Source organism: Triturus cristatus, chromosome 4_1 (genome assembly GCF_964204655.1).
Source record: "Triturus cristatus chromosome 4_1, aTriCri1.1, whole genome shotgun sequence".
Taxonomy (NCBI): domain Eukaryota; kingdom Metazoa; phylum Chordata; class Amphibia; order Caudata; family Salamandridae; genus Triturus; species Triturus cristatus.
In genome coordinates this window covers 921,407,784-921,428,039 of record NC_140585.1, presented here as the reverse complement: position 1 = coordinate 921,428,039, position 20,256 = coordinate 921,407,784, and the positions used below count along the sequence as shown (strand labels likewise).

At 43.9% G+C, this 20,256-nt stretch overlaps 1 protein-coding gene across 3 annotated transcripts in view; it reads right to left on the bottom strand.

Moving 5' to 3' along the window:
• Positions 1–3,148: 3,148 nt before the first annotated feature.
• ADM2 (adrenomedullin 2) overlaps positions 3,149–20,256 on the bottom strand; it is a 113,455-nt gene continuing 96,347 nt past the window's right edge. For all 3 annotated transcript variants that reach the window (XM_085653744.1, XM_085653745.1, XM_085653746.1), the window contains one exon: positions 3,149–10,838. In XM_085653744.1, coding sequence (XP_085509870.1) covers positions 10,439–10,838 — 400 coding nt within the window. In that variant the 3' untranslated portion in view covers positions 3,149–10,438. The remainder of the gene's footprint in view (positions 10,839–20,256) is intronic.

Sequence of the window (20,256 nt, the reverse complement as noted above, 5' to 3'; positions counted from 1 at the left end):
GTACACTGTATACAGTTTCGTCTTTTTTGCTGTTTCATGCTTGGGAACAATGCTCATTTGAGAACACAAGATTGTAGAAGGAGTGGCTAAAAAGAACAGGGAGTTTGCCACCTTTGGATTCGAAGTGACATCATGAACAACTGGTGCATCACATTAATTAGCGGTGATGTTAATTGGCGATTGGAGATATAAAAACCCTATTTTTGAAGGCTGCTTGTCTGTAATTAGGTGAGAACATCCTCCAAGACTTTGCTGAGGAACAGAAGCTTCAGGATTGCATAAACATTAGAAAGGCCGTCAGAGGATTGGAATGGATCTAGAGACACTATTATGACATGATGGTTTATCGAGCATATAAAAGACTGCTAAAATCAGATCAGAGACTGGATGAGAATGCTAAGAGAAGTTACCACCATGAAGGTGTAACATCAGCCTCCAATAAAAAGCAAGGAGCTTTTGACAACTGTTAGAAAGCGTTCCCACCTGCAGTAAAGGAGTCAAAAACACCTAATCAAATCTTGTTTGATGAACTATGCCAATTTCTTATAGATACCATCTAGTCTTTCATTTATTACTGCCTACTTAAGCCTGGACTCGTCTCAAGATCTTCATGGAGCTTTTAAGATTCCAGCCGATTACTTAAAAGGAACGACGGATTTCCTATTCTATCAAACCATGGTTCCACTTGATATTTGCTACTCACAACATCTGAAAAAAGGTATTTATGCAGTTGCTTGGCCCTTGTGTAACATTATTATCTTATGCACAGGGCACAGTTAATGCCCTCTTCAAGCAATCTAGTGTCAGACTACTACTTAAAAAAACCTTTCTTTGACCCATTGTGACATTTTATCTGTATCCATCTCCTTATCTTATCAGAGTGGATATCATGGAGAAACTGTAAACCATTATTTAGGCTAACACTGCCGTGGACCCTGCTCAGGTACATTTTCGACCTCCTCAAAGCACTGAGTCAGTGCGGTTGTCAGTCCTCGGTGAAGTGGGAAGGGTATTTGGTTGCAGTGAAGCCGCATCAATTATCCTATTTGATGTTTTGGCTGCACTCAACAGTGCCAGTCTCTCTCAATGCTACTGACTCACTTTAGTCATGTGGAATTGGGTGAGAAGGCTTTGAATTGGGTGGCTTCTTCTTTAGCAGAAGACGCCAGATACTGAATAGTCACTAGCTATCTGATATTTTGTTTACAGACTGTACAGAATTCTGCTGAACCCCTGCCGCTGCCTGTCAGAAAAAGAGGGAGCAGACAAAACTAAAGCCTTGCTAGGAGGTCAGGCTGGTAAGATGCTGGGATCAAAATCTTCTACAAACGGCATAAATCAATAAGATTAAAATGGGAGAATGACCTGCCTCCCACCTCCTGCCCAAATTATGAAATACACGTCTCTAAACAACACTCACCCTTCAGGGAAAAGTCTAAACCTTGACTATTCCAGGATGAGATCTAACACTACAGTTGCTTCAAAGCATGCTAGGTAACCTCAAGAGGTAAAGTGTGTTGTCCAAAAGAAATAAACTCAAATGGAAGCTCTGGCCTTCAGAGTCTCCAGTACGTAGCTTTCTGTCGCTTCTGACGACTTTCAAGGTAGATGGAGGTTTAGCCAAGGCTGGAGGATCCAAACAATACTCTAATATTACATTCTTCCATTCTTCGGAGGGTGTTTCCCTTGAGAGCTCAGACGAGTCAGTTTAACCCGTGGAAGGATTATGTGGCATTATGTGATTGCCACATAGGAAGATGAGTGAGAGGAGAAGGCCTGTAATTTGGCACCCTTGCACAAGTGCCACTGCCAGCATTTTACACTCATTCTGAGTATTCTCGTTGATATGCTGATAAGCGTTGGAGCCCTAGATGGTTGCTTTGGCCAACCAGGTCAAAAGCCACAAATTCAGCTCCTGTAGAATTCAGAGGATCTTGACTTAGGGTAGTAAAATCTGGTGTGGATGAAGAACTGATGGCAGAAGGCATTCAAGAGGCACAGTCCAACTCCTGTGACTTCTGACTCATATCATTACCTAGCTACTCCCTCCGGGCAGTGCATGCATTTTTTATTCCATATGACAATGAGAAATACCACCCACCTGTAAGGATTTGGTCTGAGTATGCGACTGTCAGCCAAGCGCACATTCAGAACACCAGCAGCAAGGCAGGAGAAAGGCCAGATTAGAACAGCAGCAGAACAATTGAAGGGCTGGACGCTTGCTGTGAAGGCTGGAGCACTGGTGAGGGGGGGAGGGGGCTTGCTGGACACATGCCCGGTGAGCGGTAGCGATGCGGGTTCTGGGACTGCATAGGCAGAGTAAGCCAATTACACATTGTCTAGCAACTTTCGTATGTTGTAAGCTTCCCGCTTGCTGCATTAGTTCACACCCAGCTTTGCTCCCTCACATTTGTTGTCTTTTCCCTTTGGTTCCCACCTTTACTAGTCTGTCTTGTCCATAATGTCTCTCCCTGGTTAGCCTTTATGTATCTCAGATCCTTGACCTGTTTCTTTCACTTCTGAGGGCTGTACTCCTAGGCTCATCGCCGCCTTTGCCCTGGCGAAGCAGGTAAGACTCTAAGTCAGCGAGTCTTATTCAGTTCTGTATGTCGGAGAGGGTGGTGTTGGGAAACAAATCAATGTGCTGGTAAAATTTACAGTATTTGGTTTACTGTGTTACCCTCTGAGACTGTGCTTTTTCCGTCCTGCAATATTTCATGGCTGAGGATACCCTGTGCAGATTTCACGTAAGTCCAGTCCTGATCTTTTTTGTCAACCCTGACCTCCTCCCTTCCCCTTATGTATATAGTCATGGAAAGTGGCTTGATCTAAACTTTCCAAGTTATATCAATGGTAAAGTTTGGGAGTGACATTGAAAATGTGCTGTGCTCATGCCCTCAAACCAGACACTGCCAGCCCCTCATTCCTCCCAGGACATCCTCCTTCTGTTTCATGCCTATCACCCAGAGATCTCCTGTGTGGCAATGGTGGGGCAGGACCCTGGGGCAGCTAGGGACAGCAAGCTGGGAGGTTAGAAGGTAGAGGCAGAGCACAAGTGTCTGGGGCATTTCCACCACACTCCTTGGCTATACGTCGACAACGTTCAGGGTTTCTTCATTCCATGGAAGGAAGAGATAGAAAAATATGATGCATTAAATATTAGTTTATTTTCTCGAATATGTCAAATACAGTGATACATTATCATCCATAATAGCAATATATAACCAATCAAAATCACGTATGCCAAATAAATATATTTAATTTCAGTTAAATAATAACCAGGAGCAAGGTGGAAACGAGCGGCAAAAGGAGTTTACTACTATCAGTGCACAATAAAATAATAATAATAAATATGTTCATTAAAGTGCTTCAGACAGGTAATGGTCGACATGATTAAATAATGTGTGAACATTCGTGGGTAAAGGGTCATTCCCTGGCTGGTATTGTCTACAGAGCACAAGTGCATCTTCAGCATTTGACCGCCCACCAAGAAAAAAAAAAGAGGCCTTAACACTAGAGCGCTGTCATTATAAAACAGGGTGCTCACACAAGGCAACTCCCATTTTCCATCCAAAAGGCTTCCAACCTACTAAGAGTCACTTGTTTGTCCTTTCACAAGTAATGGCACTTTATCTTTGGACCTCTCTTATAGTCATGTCAGTGGTGCTTGAGACCTCATGGACAGCCAATCAGAAAGCAGATTTGACTACCGCAATCCCTGCAGTCTCAAAGTAGTGCAAAAAATGTAAACCAATTGTGGTTTAAAGCCAGATATTCATAGTGCAGACTTATACACATTCTCTCACTCATGTCTCTCTCTCGCGTGTTTTCTTTCAATGCATGTCTCTCACCGTCCTACCAATGCATATCGCTGATTACCCAACCAATGCATATCGCTCACAACCCAACCAATGCATATCGCTCACGACCCAACCAATGCATATCGCTCACTTCCCAACCTCCTCCAACAAACATCCAGCCACTCTACTGCTTTCTCGCTTGCCCATGCAAGATGTTTTCCTTTTCTCGACGAAATATACAGACAGAGATACGCTCTATGTTTGTTTTTCCTTGCCTACTATGCGTATGGACATTCAATAGATGCATAGGCAGCCAAAAACTATGATCTGATTATAAAAAAATACATTTTAAATCTGCGTTTTCCTTTTTTTTGGTATTATTTTCCATCAAACGTGATACTGCTGAAAGACTTTAGGTTCTATTTCTAACCCTTGCCATCTCTCACATTATGTAGGCACTAAGCAAGAAGGAGGGGGTAAGCAGATGGCTCAGATCCCGTACCCTAATAACAGCAGCCATCTAATGTGGTCTGAAGAAAGCTTGTAAGATACATGAGTAAATCCTACAGTCGTGGGCTGCTATGTGGAGATCTCCAAAAAAGATGAACATGGAGCCTACCCTATTGGAGATTTGTTTATAGATATGGTGTTTACCTGCGTGCAATAGCAGCTCGGCCAAAATGCACCAAACAAAGTTTGGAAGAAAAGTCAAAAAGCGAGAAAAAGTTATCCACCTAAAAAGAATAATCATAAATAAATAAATAAAAACATATAATCTCCGATGCCAAGTGAAAGAGAAATCGTCCTCTGCGGCTGAGCTGTATACATATTCCCCACAGGTATGGTACCGGAACACTGTGGCCTAAATATCGTCGTTGTAAATTATTGTGTCCCAAATATTGTTCACAAAAATATTGCTACATGCGTGATAATAACTGAAAACTCACATCTAAAAGAGCTATATTTTTGCAAACGATATTTAGCCCCGGATATTAACGGTAAACAAATTTTGTGTACCAATATTATGACATGCGACCTCCCACAAGCCACTAAATCCCCATCAGTGGGTGTCTGGCTTGGGACGCTCTAGCCCACCCTCCACCCCGCCCCCGCACCGGTCCCCTGGATGTCAAAAGCCTTGTGCCAACCTGAGAAGAAGCCACCAAACGCCCTAACATTTTGTACCTTAATAACACATTCTTGGACGTTCCCTAATGAATGCTCACCTTTTGCACAAGCGGTCAGTGTAGGTAAGCGCAATGGGGCAGGGCGGGGGAATGTCGATGACGGATTAATACATTTTTTTAAATTTAATTTTCCCTATTCCGTCGTCTCTCGACTTCCCAACCCCCCGCTCCACCCGGCGCCACTGCGCTTACCGGCACGGACCGCTGCTGACCTTTTCTTGTCTCTATTCTTTTTCTATCTTCGATTCCAGTATCTACAGAATTATTCATGGGGATAGGTGACCTTCCCTACCTCATCTGTGGTTTGGCAGGGATTACGACATTGCTAAAAACATGCCTCGCCTACCTCGGGCTTTTTTTTTTGTAGAGTTCAGTGATGTGGTATATTTAATTGCCAAGATTTTTAAAAAAATTCAATCTCCAAACAGAGTTGGTATTTTCTTATAACCATGCTTCAAATATTGCTGTACATTACGGAGCTCTCAGTGTGTGTCTTGATTGTCCGTGGCCGGAATGGTCATTTGGGCTGCCGGGAAAATCCACAGTAAGTAGACTCTGGGAGCAGCTTTAAGGCTGGATGGGCCGAGGGTTCCACTGACCCTCGAGCCCTGAAAGGAGCCCTGAAGGAGCAGCACACAACTTACTTGTAAGCCCGTAGCTGGTGTGCTTCTACCTAGAAATAATGCTCCTGTGTATATTTATGCAATTTAGCCTTTTAAAAAAAAAAATGTTATTGTCTATAAAACCTGCCACTTTGTAGCTGGCATCATTGGATCTCTGTGTTGTACAGTGAGTGTTTATCTTATAATTGCTCTCAATTCTTAGAGTGGAAGTCTGATCGAATATCGGTGACAAAAATATTGTGTGGACATAATATTGTGTCAAAAATATCAAGTAGAAGGAAAGTGCAAATAGATAAGCATAGATTTACCGTTCTTAACTCCACCTCCGCGCGCCTCGAAGATATACATAGTGCCAAGTTGCGTATTTGTGGAGTAAAATATATTAAAACGTTCTGTTCCCATAGAAACTTTCCTTTACGATATTTTTGTGTTCGATATTCTTGACACAATATTTTGTCCCCACAATATGTTTTTCCTGGATATTTTGTCCAAACACCCCTGGAGCGTGGTAGGCTCGCTTGCTGCTCTACCTACGCACTATCGGAGGATGGTATCGGACGTTTTAGAAAGCAGCTTTTTTATTTCTAACCTTTTGCTGCTCTACTGTGCCAGAAAACCCGTTCCTGAACTAAAAAGGGTCCTGAATGTGCCCTCTGACCCCCTCACAAGGTGCACATTTTGATGTCTTTGTGGTACAAGCTTTTATAGAAGAACTTGACAGTTGGCATTAACTTTAAATTCATCTTTCTTTGGTCAAAGGGTGAGAAAGTTGTTAGAAAAACAAAACAAGCTTTACCTGTGGGCCAACTGATGTTACCATAAATATAGAAAAGCTAGTCTTGCTACCTGAATGTGTGTACGCTTTTGTATCACACACACACACATTGATATGCCCAATACTTTACATATCTAATGACCCTGAAAATATTGAAATTACAATTGACCCTTAGGTCGAACCCTCTGCTGACGTCAGTCTATCCGGTGCCCAAAAATTAAGACAAGAGATGTCATCACAACAGATGAAAATTTATAGTAGCTTCGTTATCTATTTTAGAGGGAAATCTTTTTAAACAAATCTGCGTAAAAGCGCAGAAGAAATGGGAATTGAGAGAAGACGCCACTTCTTTTCCTCCCTCGGGCTCCTAGGACCCATTTTCTCGAGCTAGGCATTTCTTTAGCCACCTCCTGTCGGTCTGCGGTGGAATCTGAGGGAGGCCATCTTGGAACAGTGGCCCATCGGGGCATGTGTACCATGCTTGGCACTTTCAGACGGTCTTCCTCGGTATTTACTGCTTGTGTGTCAACGCAGCAGACATGGTGCACCTTGGACAGCTGGGACATCATGCTCACCTCCAGGAGGAGAGGGGCAGCGAATGACGTATGCTGCTTCCTTTTTTAGACACATTTAATATGGATCCTGTTTAAGCAAGAGTTTGTGCTTGGAGCCAGTCATCCCAACTTAGATTTCGACCTACCAGTCGTTGCCACATTCGGTTATCTGTCTTTCAGGCCCTTATCGTCTTTTATGGCCCAGAGCAGCCGCACGAACTGCTGTTCACAATGAGCTTGTGGCACGTTCTGTATCTATTTGGCCCACTCAAACGTGTTTTCAAGACGCAAGCAGTACCGTGGGACTAGAGACCACGTTTTCTGTTGATCAAAGACCGGGGAAGCAGAAAAGCACAGACCGAGCGTAACTTGTCTGGTATTGTGAAACTGACTTATTGTCATCACACTTAAAAACTAATAGCTTCATGGATCAGAAAGGGGGGCATCTCTTCTATAGTAACACATTCGTCAAGAGGTGGACGCAGTCATTTTGACCTATTCTGCCCCTAAACTGCCGTATTCCGTAGTTGTTAATGTCCGCATGGACGTCCCCCTGGTATGAGAGCATAGTCTCAGTTTATCTGCAGGTAACGCATGTGCAATGTAGATAGGGAGTTCTTTGATCCCGATGAAGACCTTTTGACCAATCCTTGGGGGTCAAAACATGTTGGTAGTTTTGAGTGGGTAGGTGAACCATCATGTTATACCTTTAGACCACAATTCTGATTTTAACCCGTTCTAGACGTACCCATTAATAAAGGAACTTCCTCGAGGTATACCCATAGCTATTTGTTACCTTGAATCTGGACCGATGAATGTGGCCTGTAAAATAATATTTAATAACTCCCAAGTTTACTTGGTTGAGTCCGTTGGAGTGGCACTGTCCTACTCCAGTGTGAGAGATCGCCTATGATGAAGCATGCCATGATAAGTTATAGGTAAGGCAACTCTCAAATATCATTTTATGACCCTTTAGGCCATTACTTTCCCATACAGGACAAGATTGACTTGTTCCCTATAGCACTCAAGTACCTTAGGTGTAATGATTTTGTAAACAGAAGCACGTTTGACTCGCCGGGGGGGATTAGATTGTGAACCCAACAGCCTGCGCTATCTTAGACACCTAGAGCCACTGGCCAAGGTCTTTTAGGGCAACAGTAATGTGCACTCAACCCACTAGAGTGTTGGCCCCAGCATGAGGATGGGACGAAGACCACCAAACACTGAGAGGTATCACAAGTGTTCAGTAAGTTTCCTGAGGCCCATACTCAACATTGTAAGGGGGCTCTGTGCTTAAGGAGAAAAGAACAATTGCCTGCTTTGAGGAAAAAGCTGAAGAAGACCACTGAGGCGGAGGACGGGTTTTGGAGGGTTCCCCGGGATGGGGCGATGTGGGACCTGGGAATAAGAATCTAGCATAAAACTTGAGAATGACTAAAGATAGGCGATAAAGATAGCTATATCAGGTAAGGCATCGGACTACGAGCAGGTATGGAGGTGGATGTGAGGTATTTGTATAGAGCGCAAGAGAGGAGACAGGAAACAATACAAAATAGAGACCCTGTACAGTCTCCCAGAGGGGCAAACTTGAGATGTCCGGTCTGGTAAAAGGGACAGGAAGAAAAGGAAAATGCAAATTCCAGATTACCAGTCACATATGTTGGAAGAAATTAAACATAGTTTATTACAGGCCTTAGTCCACCTCATCTGAGGTTCATGCAGGGCTGGTTCTACAGTAAGGCAACTGTAAGTAGATGTTTTATGGACCTATCACAAGAGAACGCCAGAACGCAACAACTGGCCTAAACAATAGCTCCGTTGATTGGGATGTAATGAAGAATTCTAATGCAAAAGGTCACTTTGCCTGGAGCTCTGAAATTCCAGTGCTGGCTTCCAGGCACTATTATTGGGTATTCTACCAGACGTATGAGAGAGAAGAAGTTGTGTGTCTGGGGCCTTGTACCGGGGGGGGGGGGGTAGAGTCTGAGGTATTTCACAGCACTGGGCCTTGCACTGAGATGTACTTGCCTGCCATCATGAATCCACGTCTTACCTTGGGGGGTTCTGCATGTACTCGCTTGAGCACAGAAATTCACCATAGGTGGTGGGGAAGGGGGGACTTCATAGAGACATCATGAAAATCTTTGGAAGAGGGCCTTGTGGCCCATGATAATATATTGGATCATAAGCCTCATTTGAAAAAAATCAAGTTTATTCCATTTTGTATCCAGTAGCTAGGGGATAACGTGATTACTTTTTATTGATGACTGTAGACTTCAGTTGGAGCTATTATTCCACCGTCGGGCATTTTCTGGGATTATTAGGCTGGCAATATGGAACTGATGTTCAAAAAGCCATATACTACAACTGTATCCAGAAGAAAGAATTTCATAACTTGCCTTTTGGATTTAACAATTCCAAGGGTGTCAGCCCAGCTTGAAGCATGGCACTGACAAACGAGGTTGCCATGCCAGCAGAGAACCCAAAGTTAGTGGGCAAGACCACAATGCAGACAGGAAGGAATGATGCACGCATTGCCTATTACTTTGCCTTACAGACTGTCACTGTGAAAGATAGACAGGACTGACACAAGACTCAGTCACAGAACTAATACACATTCAAAGCAAGCTAATTCTTGACTTGCTGCCCCATTTCTACTAGGCTGATGAAGGCACTGTCCTGGAGAAGCACTCTTCTTGCAAAAGCCATTTACTTGAGCTCGCCTTATGACCTCCCGGAAGAGATACTTTGGGCGAGATGTGGTTCAACATCAGCTTCATCTACTGAGATGTTTTCTAAAACCCTTCCTTACATTAGCCGCATGCTGAGGTGTGACTCCGACTAACGTAAGTAAAGAGACCATACAATTTAGATTTGTCATATTAGATCAAATACAGCTTATACTGTATAATCCTTCTCATCTTCCTTTAATCCCCGTAAGTGATTCTGTTTGTTGTCAAAGATTTCTAAGTTCTCTGTGTGAAGTAGAAGACTCGCTCAGAAGTGGTCCACTTAAATTATTTGCTAACTTCTAAGAAGCCCCAGACAGCACTAGATGTGACACTTGACTGCTCCTAAGGAAATTCATAGTTACAACCTTCTTTGTTCATTTAACGTATTCATTCTCTGCATGGGATGGAAAGACTAGTTGGCTATACTGGCATCTACCCCATGTCCTGTCCCAGCCTTTATTTCCCTCTCCACCCACCTTGGTTCCGGCATTTTATTTTGGCTAATCGACAAGAGATGGCACTAACATCACTACAAGGAGGGGACTGCAAGAGATTGATTTCACACATAGAGACGAGGATGTGCTTCAGCTATTTACTCTAGAAGCTACTGAAGGCTTTGGCGAGTGGAGAGGAGCTTTTACAGTCAGACAATGGGGCACGGGCACGCGGTTCGCAGTCTGGGCTGTTCTGGAGAGATGAAGGAAATGGGACGGCCTCACGTCCTTCTGTAGAGTTCCTTGCCTTCATCACCTGGAGTGCGGCTCCCTTCAACCGTAGCTGTGTGGACTGTTGGGATTGATGGGTGAGGTGTCCTCGCGCCCCGACTGGCCCACTAGCTGCCAGAGGCGGTGGCTGAGGTTCTGGACTTGGCAAGTGCCCAAAGAACAACCAACTCGCATGAGCTGAGGGCGATGGCCACGGAAATGGGCATGGCGCTTCAGGCGAGGTCGAGCTGGATCTGCAGGATGAGCAGAGCTGAGGCTCCTGCGGAGAAACAACCCTTGGCGCAGGATGACTCCAGGGGATCGTCTTCTGGCACCTGGCAAGTTAATCATAGCATCCTTCTCCGTACCATTGGATGAAAAGGAGCTCTTGGCTTCGGCAAGGATGCGGCTCAGCAGACCCACCTTATCGTCCCGATCCAGCAGATGTTTGTCAGGGGGCTCCCTGCAAACAAAACAAAAAAGAACATTAGTAAGAATGAATAGTGCAGACCATTCCCTCTCCTTCAGCTCTATCCAAGCCAGTCCCAGTATTACACAGCCCAATGCTCACTGAACCAGCTTCTGCATGACCTTAACTTTATTGTACTGTATTATAGTAACATAACACAACTCAGTTATGCCTGAGTGCTTAACAACAACCAATAGTAACAAGAAATACAGGAACTGTACATACATACTTATTGTTAAATACACTACACAAGTCAATTAATAAACCCAGCTTTCTAGCTGTACCCGGAGAGCATTGTACAGGAAAACTTGTATCACCCCTGTGAACATGTATGAACTTGCGGACAATAGAAGTGTCTCAGCAGACCTTTTCCGGTTGGAGTCAATTGATTATAGGAAACTAGGATGGTCAAACACAGAATTTAAAAGGTAACACCAAATTGGACAGGGAACCAATCAAGTGTTTAAAGTAGAAGAATAACTGAGTGAAGGTTTTCAGCCCAAAATTAGACATGGATTGACATTCTGAGCCTTCTGATACGGAATTATCTACTATGTCTGGAAATCTTACAGGGATTACCCAAGAATAAAGCATTTGCGAACTCTACTGTGGCACGACTTTCGTTGGAAATAAATAACACGTTGAACTGATGGGAACATTTTTAATAGTTGCTGCAACCTGAGACTTAAGGCGAGGGTCAGCAACCAGCAATATCCCTACATTTCTGACCTGTCTCTTGGGGCTCCACTGCCTCTAACGAGAGGTGGGTTATGTTCCTTAACAGAACAAAAGTTCTCAGTTTAATTTCCTTGAGCTTCAGACTGCAGACTCTCATTCATGATTCCAGGGTGACCCTGGTGCATTCTGGGATCACTAAAGTGTCCAGGTGAAGGATTAAGGTTTCTGCTCTTGTAGTCTTTTGAAAGTCCATTATCTCAGCCTTGGGCTCACCCCTCGCCCTGTGAGGCTTCTGTGCCAATAACCACTGGTGCACATTTGCTAAGGTTAGGAACACCCACCTTGCAAACTACAGTACTGCCCCAATTCTCCTCAGACTGTGCTTGAGGAGCATTATGTTGATACTTTTTCCAATTTCTTTGACAACATTTTGACCCAATCCTGGTCAAAATATTGTTCTTTACCCTCCCCAGTATTGAAAGCTCTCCCAGTTCATTTCAGCAAGAGGGAGTGTGAAGGCTTTGTGGCTGTGAATCGGATATGTTTTTGGTACTCGTGCTACGCATGTGATTGGAGATTTCTCTTCGCTCCGAGTTGCCACCGTAAGGTCTCTCCAGTCCCATCTACTTTATGGGCCAGGAGAGGCTCTGGGTGCATATAGGGGGGTGTGGAGGTATGAAGGATGTGAAACAAGTATCCAGAAACACTATTTTGCATGAAAGTAAGCGGTTCTAACCCTATATATCTGCTATCCAATTTGGCTGTCGCTCCAGAATTTGCTGTCTGAAAACCCCAAACAAAGTTGGCCTCCACCTTTCTTCCTTTGATATTATTTCCTGTCTCAAGCATACTTGAGCAGGCTTGGGCTTGAGAAGGGTGTGTCACAACACATTCATTCCCTTATTTTCTGTTGTGCCTATCACTTTTTCTATTCATTCTTGTTCCTGATTTTTACCTTTTATCCATCAGGTTTCTTCCTGTGTTTGGCCCTCAGTAGCACTTATGCTGGGCTCTTTCTCAACTGTGATACAGGGTAGTTTTGCTACCTTGCTTATCAACATTAGTCTTTCCTTTTAACCTTACTCAAGTACCATCAAGATTATGAAGGAGGTTTCTGCCCTTGTAACTTTATTCTGCATTCCTGGTTACTCTCTTGAGGATACACTGGACACCTTCCACATGCGTATTAAAGTGCAGCATGGAACCATGGCTATTGTGAAGAGTATCATGAAACACACAAAAGCTACTAGGAGAAATGCTTGCAATAATTCTAACCAATGTCAATGACTCTGAGTAGCATTCTAACCCATAATTCCTTTGCTCACCATGCCACCTCAGTTTGCACCCAGCGATATGCGAATCAGTCTTGACCCTGCTCCAATAGGAACAGTCCAGCCCGAACTGAACAGGAGCATAAGCACCCAAGACCGGTTTTACCCTGATTGGGGCGCATTAGTCTGGTGTAGCTTGGTTCCCGTGGCACAGTGAGCACCGGACCCACATCTGGGCATACACTTGCCACCCAGGGAGTAACATCAAGCACAGAAAAGGTGATGGGAAGAATGCTTGCAATAATTCTAATACCCTCACAGGTGACACGTAGTGCTCTACAAATCTACTGATTGATTGATTAAACCACTGACAATCGCTCCAGGTAGCATTCCAACCCATCGTTCTTTCCCTTACCATGCCACCTCAGTTTGCACCAGCCCTATGCAAATCAGTATTGGCCCTCCTTCAGTAGGAGCAGCCCAGCTCGAACTGCCTGGTTGCGATTCAGGGATGACATGGCCTGGCAGTTCGGGCTGGACTGTTCCTATTGGAGAAGGGTCAAGACTGATTTTCATATGGCTGGGTTCAAACCAAGTTGGCATGGTGGGCAAAAGAACACTGGGTTGGAATGCTACCCAGAGTCATTGAAATTGGATAGATTTATTGCAAGTATTCCTCCCATCGCCTTTTATGTATTGGGATAGTGGCACTTTCCTTTGGCAATTGAGAAAGAAATTAAAGAGACTTATTTTACATCCAGTCCTTGACAAAGGGTTTTCCACAACTATGAACACTGTTGCAATTAGATGATGAATGACTTGCATGCATACGGTCACACATGCCCACAAACACACACTCTTATTAAAGTAAAACTTTTTGCAGCATTTCCAGGTAAGCGTGGGGGGGCTTTTGATGACATTGCTACTTCTACCAGTGGTGTAGATAGACATCAGTTTTGATACTGGGTACCTTTCACAGTTGTGGACGCCCTCTCCTTGGGTTAGTGCTGGTCCAATGCACTACAAGAGTTTTACCTGCCCTATGGATTGTGCCGTCCACCAGCTGCACATTCTGGGGGAATATGTTCAGTTCATCCATCATTTCTACTTGTATCAATCTCTTGTACGAATGTTAGCCTTTATGTCATGCTTCCTGTGCATTGTTACCGTAACAAGAAATATGCCTCACTTCAATACACAATATTCACTGACGTACAAGTCAATAACACCACTTATTGGACCTTACCTGGCCTTTGTGTCTAAGCTACAATGGTCATCACCTGGTATGGGATGAGACAATAGTAGTAGGCATTGAGTATTACGAGGAATCTGATTGACTGTCAACATCCCTATGACCAATATCTCATCTGTTCTACACGGCTCTCTCTGAAATTTTTGGAAACATGGTAGGAATACCAAATGGTTGCCCATAAATAGCCCTAAGGCAAATATATTGCATTACTACAGTTGAAAATGTCTCTGTTTTCCTGACTGTTCTCAGCTAAAGCATCTCAAAATGAAAAAGTTTTTGTAAATGGAACTATTTTAATTTAAATAATTGGTTTGACACTTCATGTATTGCAAATAATTACCCACACACCTTGCATTTTAAACCACTGGGCATAACACTTGGAAATGCTATCATGTGTTGTATACCCCTACTAAAATAGTTGCACAGAAATTGTCTTAAAAAGCATATTACATTACTACTGTATGCTTATAGTGTATCTCTGTTGCTTCTATATAATAATAATGATCAAACAGGTCCTCATACATGGGAGATCCCTCCACCCCATCCAGCAGCCTTCCATTGACTCTCATCTGCTGAGGTATTGCCCATCCAATTGCTCCACAAACCACTGCCTGCAATTCAGTACCTACATCTCTCAGTGCTGTTCCTCTGCAGATGAACCGCTTATCATCCACTGGACATACCAGGCCCACACAACCAATCCATGACACACTGTCTGGTCACTGAGTTCTCAGGCCTGCATCTGCCAGTCATGCCCCTACCGCCTACGTGCATGTATTTCCTGTCTCGTACACTCCAAAAATCACGTGCCAGTCATTCACCTACTGCCTACACATTGAGTTTTTAGTGCCCCCCGCCAACAACAAGACAACTTTGCCTGTTTGCTTTGTTTCCGAGTTCCTTACAATCACTGGCAAAAGGCAATAGGTAATGCCTATGAGACCCACTAGTTTTGGAAATGATTTTTACCAGACAGTAGAGGGAAGCAAACAGGCAATGGAGGATAGGTAGGAAGCAAGAACGGCAACTGAGGGTGTGTGAGAGGACAAAAACACATAGATGAGAAAGAGGAACATGATTTACATGTGGGAGACAAATAGAAAACGGATGCACTTTTGTTGAGTGCTAAAAAGCATTTTAAGTAGTGCATGAAATGGAAGCAGTGGAAGATCACAAGTGATGGGCCCATGCTCCAGGGGAGGGATAACCACCAGAAGTGGAAGGAAAGTCCACAGAAGCTGATGAATAAGAAGGAAAAAAGAAGGAAAAAAGAGTCCCTGTCCGTCGGTACCATGGAGCATTAGAGAGTAGGACAGAGCGGGGCCACTCTTATCTGAGCAGGATGCCAGGTGAGGTGAGGCGGTCTCCCATACTATAGATGGGATTAAAATTAAGACGCTCCCCTAACAAATCGTAAGGAGAGGTTTGATATTTGCAATAATCCACTTGGTTTGCACTGGGGTTAAATTTAGTTTAAATTTGATTTCACACCATTATACAGCAGTAGCAAGAGTTCTGTTTGGTCCTGACGAAAGCCGGATTAACAGTCATCATTGGCTGAAACATGTTGACCTAATTTTTTGGATTTATACAGTTATTTTGTCAAAACTGCGTCTACACTGTTTTTAACTGTTGCCACATGGATAGACATTAATAAATAGTTTTTCTTTCCATTGGGCATTTTTAACATCACTCTCTTTAAAAATGTTTTTTTTTTTGCACTGCTTTTTGTCACCATTGTGTATGTTTGTCAGCCACACTATCACTGGATAGACACCTCATCTCAAGATGTATAGAGAGGTGCTCGCACTGATTGCAGCCTTGTTCGTTCTGATGGCTCAGACAGGGCTATCGAATCCCAAATGATGTGGGCTGCTATTTTGGTGGCTGATGGGATTCACGTTTCATGTGTAGACAATTTACATGTTTGAATTGCTTGATCTTTTTTGATTTGACCCTAGATTTCTTTGTTGTGGTATTAGTCTTAGAATTAAAGGGATTAGTCTTCTAGTGGTCGGTATAAATTCCTCCCTTTGACCCTCCTTTGATATATTCGTATATCTTGTTGTATAGTATAAATCACTATAGACAACACAAAAAAATCCTGTCATAATATATTGCTTACCCATAAAAAAACAAAAGAGTACCAATATATCACAGAGGTTTTCACGTGTCCCCATGCCCTGAGTGCCCAACTGTAGTGCTGCCTGGATCCCTAATGCTGTTTTTTGTTGTCATAGACAAATACAGATCGTGCGGGTGCGCCATGATATAGACCTGTCTCACGGACTGCAGTCTTGTTGGACAGGGAGGAGCACTCAAAGCGCAACCCTCATAGTGGTGGGAGGCCACTACCTTTACTAAGAGTTAGGCATCATGAGCACAGTGGTGGCAGAATACCGTGTAGTGATCAGTAGGAGTGAACAGGTCAATTTAAATCTGTGTCACCGGAGTGAGGCCTACAGGCTCACTCACCTTTTTAAAGCTCTGCTGCTGTGTGCTTAACGTGCCCTTGACCTACATCAGGTAGATGTCGAGTGTTGCGCATCGCAGGAGTGGTGGCTCTGCACTAGATGTATGTGTGTCTGGCAAGGCTACAGTACAGGGATAGAGCAGTGAAAGCATGTGCTGGGTGTATGCTTGCTTACGAGAAGTACTTACATGAAGGGGGAAGTGTTGTGGAGAAAGTGTATACCAGCAGCGTATGAGCTAGCAAATAGCACACCATGGCACAATACAGAAAGGCTACATTACTGTGCAGTGTGAGCATAATAAATGTGTGTGCTGAATGTATGCATGCCTAGGGTGGCACAATGCATGGAGGTAACAGTACTGGTTAATGTGTGTGCTGTGTGCAGCTCTGAGTGCGAGTGTGGCTGCAGTGGTACATTACATAGAGGACTCTTGGTTTCATTTTGGGAAGTCTGTGCCTGCCTGCTGAAGGCATGAGGAGTAGAGAAATCCCCATAAATGTTTGTGTATTTTGGTATTCCTGTGAGTTGGGTGGGACACAATGAAAAAGGGAGAGAGAGCCTGCCACTGTACACTTTAAAGAGGCTCTTTGATTCAGTGAGAAATCACAAGGAAAGGACCTGGACACATCTCAGGAAGGAGATGGGGTTGATAAGGAAATAGGGCTGGCAGCCCGGGATTAACCATTTGATACACATCCAGGTGTGAGCTCTAGTCTGCTAGTCTCTCTGCTGGGTGAGCGGACATCACCCAGGGAAACCAAGGCCACCTGTTCTGGAGCCTGGAGCACCAGTGCGTGCCTGCTTGCCAAGACCAGTGTAACCTGTTAGAAAGAGGAAAGAGTTGGAGCAAGTGAGGTCGAGTTGGGAGTCCAGTTGTGTGTACTTATGGTGTGAGGAGACTCCTGCTGCACCAATCAGGTTGTTGCCCATGTGCAGACTCCTGTTTGCAACCCTCGTGTGAGGAGAGGGCCGTCTTGAAAATAGCCATGAGCAGAGTGCTGTGTGGGGTGAGGGAAGACTGTGCGGTGCTGGTTGCAGTCTCCGCATATGCCAAGAAGGGCCTCTGTGAAAGTTGTGCTGGATACGAAGGGCTGAAGCCTGTGCGGAGCCTAGAGGCGACAGCGTATGCCGAGAGGGGCTGCCATGGTACGGACTACTGTGTGATAAGGGCTGGCGGATTAGCCAGTAGTGTTAAGGCAACCAGGTATGCCAGGAGGGGCTGCTGTTACCCAAGTTGTTGCATGGATCGTGCTGTCACCTGAGCGATGTGACCGAAAAACATCAAAGACTGAGCCTCAGTTACCCCGTTGAACTGAGGAGGACCTATGGGTGCATTGCCACATAACGGGGACCCCAGTCGGGAGCATCTGAATCCAATCCCTCCCTTCCATTGAGGAACGCAAGACTTACCATGCAGGAGGAGCACCAGAGCAACTCTGATCACTGCTGGAGCCATCATCGTATGCACAGGGGTCAGCCCGCATGCAAGTGACCCTCCAAATAGGACCACAGTATTGTGACTGTCCGTGGTCGGGGCACTTGCTGGGACACTGCAAGCCCCCTTTCTGGAGTGGTTAAGACTGGTTACAGTCCTATCTGGCACCGGGCACTCACTGCTAAGGGTGCAGTGGTGCCAAGACACATTTTACTTTTTGCTAAGAGCCAGAGTGGACTCTTGACTTAAGGCCTCCTAGTGGCATTTCTTGGATGCGGCCGACGGTGACTGTGGGATTACCCCAACCACATTATGAAGAGTGGGTGGGACAGAGATTTGCTAGGATAACACTAGAGCGTCAACTTCAAGAGAAAATGTTATATTGTTTACACTGATTGTAACCTTACTTTGAATGTGTAGAGTTAGAAAAGTCAAAAAAGGTTATCGATTTTGGTTCCAGATCTGAGTCCACAGCATGAGTTACAAGGTCACAGAATAAATAACCCTTCCGAACAGATTGTGGCAGCGACTTAAAAGTATAAGGTGCATACAATGTCTATAATCATAGCATATGTTTCATTTGATTGAATTAATCAATATGAAATCCTTCCATTTTGAGTATAAAAACTGCATGAGGTACAAAATCGAAACAAATGTAAAAAACTATTCAAAATTAAAACATTTTGTAGCACACACTTGTATTTGGAGCATTGTATAAAAAAATATGTGCTTTATGTACAGTATAAATCTTGTTATGTATAAATAATGGTTTTTAAAAACTTTACTCATTGCTGGACATGATCTAAGTCCTGGATTCCCTGTGAACATAGAGGGCATAACCTTAAATGTCTATTAATGTTATCCAAGGCCCCAGTCACAATCCTTAGAGGCAGAATTTGAAGTCTGACAAGTAAAAACCGACGGCGAACTTGGTGCTAAATATTCCAACTCAAATAGGGCTGCTTTTATTTGATAGTGCATGAGGATCTAACCCATTCATATATGACCTGGTGAGAGCACAAGGCTATATCTAATTCCATGCTTAACTATGGACATCAGCCCTTAAGGAAAGCTTCTAACTCCAGTGCAGACATGGCCCCCAGTGTGTCTTGCTTTACTTCAAATAGGTCTAGGGCAATAACAAAGTTTTTACTAAAGATGCCGTTTGATCGCTGCTCACTGTATATTTCTATCCAGAGTGGCTTTTGTAAGGAGCTATCCTCCGAGTGTAGTAAAAGGTATCCCCAGAAGAGGACAGCCATCAAACCCAACCCGTACATGCTGGATAGACCCATTTCCAGACAGTGCACACTTACAGAGGCTGAGCAGTTCAAGCTATAAAGTTTATGGAGGATTTAGCCCTCAATATAGTTCATGAATGACCAGGGATCAGTTCCCACAGTCTCTGTTTCATACAATAGACGTGGCAAAACTTTTAGGCGAGACACAAGCAAAAGTGTGGCAAAGTGTCCCCTTCTCTGAGCATTATAAAATCACCATAACCATTTGCTTGACTCCATGCTGTGGAACTTAGGTGTGAAACATGATCCTTCTCCAATAGGTTAGCACTGAACAACTTCCCCAGGTAAACGTAGTTTTTGACCACCTCCATTTTTTCTTTCCCCAGATGCTAGCTAAATTCGGTTTTCTTTAAGTGCGGATTTCCTTTAAATGTCAGTATTTTGCTTTTGAATTTATTTATTTTTAGAAAATGTTGATCCGCATAGCATTGACCTTTGGGGGTCAAATCTGTTAGCACTTTATCATCCCCATGTAGTAAACAACATATTCCTTCACCACCATCTTTTGGGGGGGGGTCCCCCTTGACTGACGCAAGAGGCTGCTGGTAAATCGCAAACATAGAGAGAAAACAGTATAAGGGCTAGTAAGCACCCTTGTTTTAGCCCATTATTTGTATCTATGTTTGTAGAAATACTCTGGTTTCCTCCCAGCAGCACTTTACATCAAGTTGAAGTGTGTGATTCTATTATTAGATGTCGCATTGGGGTATGCTACGAGAAGCTAATTTCTTCCAAAAAGTGGATCTGTCAGCCCGATCAAATGCGGTGGAGAAGTCAATGAAAGCTGCATGGACAAACAGACTTCTTGTCCATACATATTTTTTAGTAATTGCTTGAGTAATTGCAGTATTATCAAGTATGGCACATTTTCGTCTGAAGCCTGCCTGATCCCTCTGGAGGATCAGTTTTTCACGAACCCAACTTTGTAAATGGATTAAAATGCTTTTTACAGACAACTTGCCAGCAGCATCCAGCAGTGCTATTTGTTGGTAATTGCTCAG